Below are 8,110 nucleotides of genomic sequence, written 5' to 3' on the forward strand. Positions count from 1 at the left end.
TTAATTGTAGGGTGCATTGGAATCTCATTGTACCTCTCCTTTTATTAATTTTAATGTCATTATAATTACATATAAGCTCTTCCCCAAAAAAACTGAAGTTACCCATGAATAAAATTCTGACATTAAGGAGTTTAACAAAACATCAAGTTGTAATCTGCATAACCTAAAAATAAAAGTGTTATAACTGTATTGGTTATTCTCTCAGCCAGCAGCATTTCAGGATCACCATAGGCCGACCGCAGAGCTGAGCTGCATATACGCTGTTCACGGACGTAGACAATAAAGTTATATAAAAAAAAAAAAAATTTACTCCGCCAGCTCAGCGCCTTCAGGCTCCTCCCAGAAAACCAAAGATAAAGGGATCAAGGCTAGAGCGTCTCGGCGTTTCCGCATTCCTGCTTTACGTCGACGTTCTGTTTTACTATTGGTCAGGGTGCGCCTGCGATCCGGTGACGTCAGCCATATAGAAGCAGGGGCTGCCGGAGCGCTACGTGTCTTACTTAGCGGCAGAGGATCGGAGAAGAAGCAGAGGCCACAGTCATCAGCCGGTAATTATTAGCTGCGTGTGTGTAGTCACAGCTCCTAGACTGTGTAAGGATTACTGCTAATCTGTGTATCCAGCGACTGTGCTATATGTAGGCGCTGGTAATCTACGTGTCTATTGTAGATTGATGAGCGGCGGTTGTGGTGACTGTGCCAGTCTATGTATATAGGGATCTTATGGGTATATCTACATTATGTAAATATCACTGCTGGTCCTTGTATACAGTGATTTTATGTACATTATACTACGTACCCACTAATGTGTGTAGTGGATCTGAGCTGAAGATAAATGGCCTCAGTGTATATCTCTATACTGTACACTGTCACCTCACCCTGCTATCCGCTCACCCAGGACTGGCACCTTAGGGTTAGATGCATAGGGTGATGGGGGGTCTCCTAGGACTACTGAGAAATCTGAAAATAAATCTTGCCAGGAGATCACCCAGTTTGAACTATGACCCCCCACCCTCTTCAACAGGTAGGGGGTAACAATGGCTCAGATCTGACTTTTTCTTCTAAAAATGGGCATAATCACATCCTATTATATTACAACCTGGATTCAGACGGGGTTTGCTTTCTCCATACATCCTGCAACAGCTAAGCCTCATAAGCTTTTCTTAAAACAAGTGTAATTAATGTTTTTATTGGTACTAATTTCTGGAAAAAGGGATGTAAAGCATCCAAGAATTCTAGTTTAAAATATTGTAGTCCAGGAGGACAACCTTCACCTACTAACCGTGAATGCCAAGTCATCCAGGCAATGGAAGTAGGTTTTCTTCATTCATTGCTATCAGACTGTCTCATGCCCCTCCTACCAGATGCTTGTACCCAGAAAGTGTATGGAAAATAAAGGAGCACAAGTCCTGTTGTCATCCACCCATACCGCCTCTTGGTACAATTCCTAGGTCCATGTATGGCCTCAAGCACTAGATGATGTAGATTGTTGTCTGTAGTTTCCTATGTTTCTAATATTGTACATTTATTATAAGGAGTATGTAATATACATGTATATTATTTTGCAGGCATCATGGACCAGGTTATGCAGTTTGTCGAACCCAGCCGCCAGTTTGTTAAGGACTCTATCAGACTTGTCAAAAGATGTACAAAACCAGACAGAAAAGGTATGTGGGGCTCCCAGTTCACTTTGCAGCTTAAAAGAAACCAACCTAATAAGGGGGATATCCCATGGTAGTTTGCTACTAATTTTAACGTTTTGGGGAAGTGGCATTGTTGGCTGGGGCATGGCGTCCAGAGACTGAGCAGAAGTGGAGATCCCAGCATGCTGAATCTCTGCACATATTGCAGAGTTGCTGTATGATTTACCCCAGAGGTAATCCTGCAGCCATTCTGCTAGCAACACATTTCAGCTGTCTGATGTGTAAACTGCTGCTTTTTCTTCTGGAGATGAAGCTCAACCCTTGAATTGCAAAGGTTGATCTCCACACTGGATTTTTCAGCACTAAGTGACATATCGCTTAGTTGTTGAAAATAAGGTGTGTGTGTTACAAGTAACATGCAGATTTGCCATATAGACTGGTTTCCAAAACTCCTATAGTATTTAATGGAGAGGCAGGACATAGAATTGTCCTGCAACTCTATCAATTTGTGCAAATGGGTCCTCTGCTCTCTTGATTGGTAGGGTTATTAGTGGGATAAACCCTGCTGATGAGATGTTTATCAATAAGATTGACACAACCATTTAAGGATGTCCTAGCACAGGGGTATTTTGGCAGTTTGATGCCATCATTTAAAGGGAACTTGTCACCAGGGACCTCATTTTCACTAAAGACAGGTTGCAGAAGATTATTACACCTGCAGTGCAAATCTGCCTCTAACTTTTCTAAGCATTTGCATTACAATATAATTGTGTTACTCTTGCACCCTGACAAAATCCTGGGGTAGTTCCAGGGGCTGGACTCTGGTTTGGATGCATTTCAAAAAACATGTGACTGGTCAGTATTACTCACTCCTTGGCGCTTGGCCCCCACCTTTGCTTCTGTACAGCTCCTCCCTCCTGCTCCTTCTCAGAGGTCACAGCCTGGTCAGTCTGGCATCAGTGGGGGAGGGACAAGCTGTACAGGAGCACAAAGATTGAGGCAGCCTGCAGCTCAGATAAGTCACGTGTTGTTTTTTTTAAATGCATCCAAACCAAAGTCCAGCCCCTTTGACTACCCCAGGATTTTGTCAGGATGCAAAAGAAAGTTATTACACACAATTATATTGTAATGCAAATGCTAAGGAAAGGCATATGTGCAATGCAGGTTTAATGGGCTTTTACAATCGGTCTTTAGTTAAAATGAGGTCCCTGGTGACAGGTTCCCTTTTAAGCAATGAAGGTGTTGATAGAAAATGGGAATACCTTCACAAACTGCATGTGTAAATCCAGCCTAAAGGAAAGTTAGCCTTTGTAATGTACAGTGTGGTTGGACTCAAAGTTCCAGTGGACTAAAATTGGGTCACCATAGTATTATGATCTAGAGCAGTGGTTCTCAACCTTTGTAATGCTGTGACCCCGCAATACAGTTACTCATGTTGCGGTGACCCCAAACCATGCGATTTGCAGTAAAAACACAATAAAATCATGGCTCCAAAGGCTTTAGGTGACCCCCTGTGTTTTGGTCGCTCGACCCCTACTGGGGTCACGACCCACAGGTTGAGAACCACTGATCTAGAGGAAGGGTCCATGAATCATCCTGTAGTATGAAAACAAAACAATCTTTACTAAGTTATTTATTTATCTTTTTTCCTCAACAGAATTTCAGAAGATCGCAATGGCCACTGCAATTGGATTTGCAATTATGGGATTTATCGGCTTTTTTGTTAAGCTCATCCATATTCCCATCAACAACATCATTGTGTAGGTTATTTATATTCCTCTTGTTGTGTACATTGTAGAAATCCCTATCACTTCTGAAGTGGCTTTGTGTGGCGGCTTCATGCTTGTAAAATTTGGGGTCCTGCTTCACGGACCGAACCCACTACTGCGGAGGCAATTCTGGGTTCTATTTTTATAAATGATCCACATGAGTTCTTGCTCCCCAATATGCAGCAGAATCAACACTGTAACAAATAATTTGACAAGTGTGAAGCCTCTTCTAGTGTTATTAAAAAATACATCGATTTCTAGATGTCTGTCTGTACTGGGCTTGTCCCTCCAGCAGGGTGGAAAAGGGAAGCGGCATATTGTATGAGCAATCTGATCAACTACTGCATTTGTTTGGCAGGAAATTAGCTTGTTATGTGCAGTAAAACAGTGAAGGAAACCTGTAAACTTCAACAACTTTAAAAAAAAAAGCCTGTTAGATCTGTGCAGTTGATGAATTTAGCTCTCATAGGATGGAGTCACACACAGTATTTCTGTGACATATTTATATTTTTTCTTTTTGAATTTAAAATCTGCATAAGACTGAAAAATCTATTTTATAACCCAAGATGTCAATACCAGGTGTAAAGGAAGAGGAGTTGTCCTTGGCAACTGTTCAGGTCCCTCCCTGCTTTTCACATCCAAAGGGCTCTAAAAGTGCTGTGTAATCTTATTGGTTTATGTTTTGACTTGTCGTTTGTTTTTTTCCCCTATTCATGTCTCTGTATATGTGTTGTGGATGTCCCGGCTGATCTTCTCTTTTTACCTTTCAGTGGCAGCTAGACTTCTCCGGTTGAACGACAGCGGCATGGATTTTTAATGGCGGCAAAGTGTTTTTTGGACAAATGCTTTTTTGTTTTATGTATATTTTTTATTTGGCCTAGTTCATGTAATTAAACACACACTAATTCGCTAATCTTCTTTTGTGTTATTACACGGTGGAATGGAAATGTTTCTCATCAACCATCATTTAATTGAATGTGTGCTGGACTGCAGTATCATGGCACAGCCAATATTGTGGATAGAGCTTTCTGCTCAGAGTTCAATCCTCTTTATAGTTCTGGCAGCACAATTACAGCTGGTGCTGGATCTGATTTTTAATCCGTAAATGCATTACTGATTTTGGGGGCAAGCATGTTTCACCCCTTACTATCTAAATTTAGGCATATGAACCGATCAACAACTAGTGTCCATTTTTCTTCTTTGAAGTTGACAGTATACTATATAATTGATCCTGTATTGGGACTGAATCCACACAGCAGTATGAAGAATTTTAGATTTTTAAATGAACTTGCTCCGATTTTAGATCTAGTATGGATTCATATGTACACCCATCATATGCAAATATTAAGTGTGTGTATATAATGCTGAAGTTCTTTATTCCTGGTTACTTTATTAACATAACTTCCAATGTAGCAAAACAAAATACATTCACATTACGTAGGGAGGGTGATGTGCTGTTAAGATGCTGCAAGAGCCTTTGCTCACCCCCAGAACTTGAGCTATAATTATTAAAAGAGAAAAAGGGGGGGGAAACCACCAATAAAGCATTTAGGTGCAATGACCCCATGTAGTCCTGATGCCTTCCAGATTAATTCTAATCTCTGCTCATGCCACATGTGTTAAGAGCCCCCGACCTCTTAATAATCCTGGTATATCAACGAGACTGCTGGATTATCCACGACACCTACATAGTTAGACTAAGGCCGGTGGCACACGTGGCAGTCCATTTAAAAACGCATGCGTTTTTGACCCACTTTAATTAAGATGATTGGTAAAACCAGTCAAAACCGCATGTGTTTTCAAAACTTTTTTTTTTTTTTTTTTTTAGACTGCCCAAAAACTGGTTCAAAATGCCATGTATGCCGCCAGCCTAAGGAGTCCCTGCTCTTGCCCGCCTTGTTCTGTGCTCAGGAACTGTGCAACAGCCACTTTTCTAGACTTAAACGTAGGATAATATTTTCCACCTTTCTAGTACATTGCATGGAAAAAGAAATGGTGCCTTTTTGCATGCAATGCATTGTTAATACAAATGTGTGAGATTGTTAAAGTTACGAACTCTTTTAAGCTGAGAAGCAAAAACAAAAGTAAGTCAGGATTAATTGCTCTGACCACAAAGCTGATACATGCAAAATAGTAATTCCTGCTGTGCAAAGTCAGCCTAAGGCTACATTCACACTACAGTATGGGGGACGTATATACGGCTGATATACGTCCCCCCCATACACTTCTATGGGCTCACGGCGCTCTATGGAAGCGGTACGGTGCAGCACACGTGCGGCACCGTATCACTCCGTAGCCTGGGAAAAGATAGGACATGTCCTGTCTTTTCCCGTATTATGGCGCCGAGGCCACACATCGCTATGGAGAGGGGCGGGGGTGAGCGGCGCTCACCACCTCCTCCTCTCCCCGTGCTGCCGCGTGCCCGCCGTGCTACGGTGCGGCGGGCTCACGGCAGTGTGCATGTAGCCTTAAGGCCAACCCCACTGCTGCACAAAAATACTACCAATATTGCAAGGTTGTCAGGGATCAGGGAATCTCTGGGCACTGACAGGGGAATCAGTAAATTAAAAATAAAATCTTTGGTGCATGGCTGCTGTTGCTGATTTTTAAACCAAACACTCGCTGAATCTGTAAATGACATAACTAGATTTGTCTTGCATAATGAAAGGTTAGGCTGTGTCTACTACTTTTTGCACACAACTACATGTATGGTCCTGGCCATGACGGGGCTCCTAAAATTTTCACCAATGTATCTTTGGCTCCTTTCAGCACATCTCTGCACTTATCCCCCTAACAATACCACAGTAACCTGTAGAATCCCCTGGATAACAACTGAGTGGGAGATTTATCAGAAGTGTCTGGATGTCATAGGCCAGTGGTGGTAAACCTATGGCACGGGTGGCACTCTGAGCCCTCTCAGTGGGCATTAAGGCTGTTGCCCCAGCACAGAATTCACCAAACAGGACTTGAGGCTTCACGTCCTGGGCTACCTGGGCCTCCAGGAGGATCCATCTGTGTCTACCTGAGACTGCAGGAAGAAAAGGTGTGGACATGGTCAGATTATCATTGAAGCTCCTGCTTTGGGCCCCACAATTCTTCCTGTTCACTGGGTTGTCAAGGGAAGCTCCAATGGCAATCTGAATTTTCCCACCGTCTGTCAACGATATTCGAGTCCTCAGGACCGTTGAAAGCTGTGGTATAGCATGGAGAAAGAATATTTTAATAATGTAATACTAGAATTGCTGTGTTGGCACTTTTGCAATAAATAAGTGGGTCTGGTTTGCATTTAGGGCACTCGCCATCACTACCATAGGCAATAAGCACAGTTCTGCTCCAAATCACAGCTCAGATTTCATTTCTCACAGCTGTTGATAAAATGAAAGCAGAGCTCTGGTTGCCATGGGGAACTAGAATATTTCTTCTCACACATTGATACATTTCCCCAAATTATTTCCCACAATGTGCTCTTTAATATTGACACAACTCTCCTCGGTTTGCCCTCATCCAACATAAAAATGCACAGCTGAAATAGTTGCGTCTCATGCAATTTTTTAGTTGTGCTCAAAAGTTGACATACACCTGCAGAATACTAGGCCTTTTTCCACAGAATATGAACACAAACTCGTGGTTGGGTGAAGCCACTTATTCTCAAACTACTGTGTCTTCTCTTTTGAAATCATAAAACCTCCCCATAACCTTGATCAAAACCTAGGCTCGATTGAATATCCATTTCTATGGAAATGCAAGCGATCGTTAACGGAATCCAGTGTCTTTCATTGGTTTAATTCAAGACACCGAAAAGAATATGCAATCGGGGCGAGACCTGTACGCTAGTGGTACGTGTGACTGTACCATTTTCTGGCATCTTTTATCCAGCCACTGTCCATCTGGCGTCTTCATCCAGCCATCACTGCACAAATGCCACAACTAGAGATGAGCAAGCACTAAAATGCTCAAGTGCTTGTTACTCGAGTCGAACTTTTCCCCATGCTCGAGTGCTCGCTTCGAATAATGAACCCCATTGAAGTCAATGGGAGACTTGTGCATTTTTCACTGAAAGAACACATTGGAAGAACACTGAAGAAGAACACATTGCAGATGTTTCCGTACATCTGCTAACTTATCCGAAGACACGTGCAGAACGGTGTTCTTCACAATAGTATATAAAGAACAATATGTGTGAAGAACACATTGCAGATGTTTCCATACATCTGCAATGTGTTCTTCACACATATTGTTCTTCACATACTATTGTTAAGAACACCGTTCGGCACTAATGTCTTATAAGTTAGCAAATGTACGAAAACATCTGCAATGTGTTCTTCACTTAAAAAAAATTGTTTTTATTGGCAGTAAGAGTACAAATAAAGAGCAGGACCGCAGTCCTTGTAACATTGCATACACACAGTCAAATATAAACCGACATAAATGACAAAATATACCAGAATGTAACCTTTGGTGTACCTTTTCGTGTATATGCCCCAGCTCCTTTCACCATTTTTATGTAATTTTAGAAAATGATAACAGAACCACTAGGGAGACCTTAGACTCAATTAAGTGCCCATAAGGAACTCCCCAAAGAAACATAGGGAAGGGAGCAAGAGGGAGTAATAAAATGAGGGGAGTAGGGGAAAGGGAGAGGGCTAAAGGGGTAGCCAAGTAGGTGGATAGAAGGATAGAAGGAGGCGTCTAGGCCGGGTG

General features: G+C 42.1%; 1 protein-coding gene across 1 annotated transcript; it reads left to right on the top strand.

Moving 5' to 3' along the window:
* Positions 1–374: 374 nt before the first annotated feature.
* SEC61G (SEC61 translocon subunit gamma) lies at positions 375–4,322 on the top strand. The gene is made up of 4 exons (XM_072153363.1): positions 375–548; positions 1,566–1,664; positions 3,298–3,400; positions 4,180–4,322. The coding sequence occupies exons 2-4, from the start codon at positions 1,571–1,573 to the stop codon at positions 4,187–4,189; spliced, it is 207 nt and encodes a 68-aa protein (XP_072009464.1). The 5' UTR covers positions 375–548; positions 1,566–1,570; the 3' UTR covers positions 4,190–4,322.
* Positions 4,323–8,110: the final 3,788 nt, after the last annotated feature.

Source organism: Engystomops pustulosus, chromosome 5 (genome assembly GCF_040894005.1).
Source record: "Engystomops pustulosus chromosome 5, aEngPut4.maternal, whole genome shotgun sequence".
NCBI classification, from domain to species: Eukaryota; Metazoa; Chordata; class Amphibia; order Anura; family Leptodactylidae; genus Engystomops; species Engystomops pustulosus.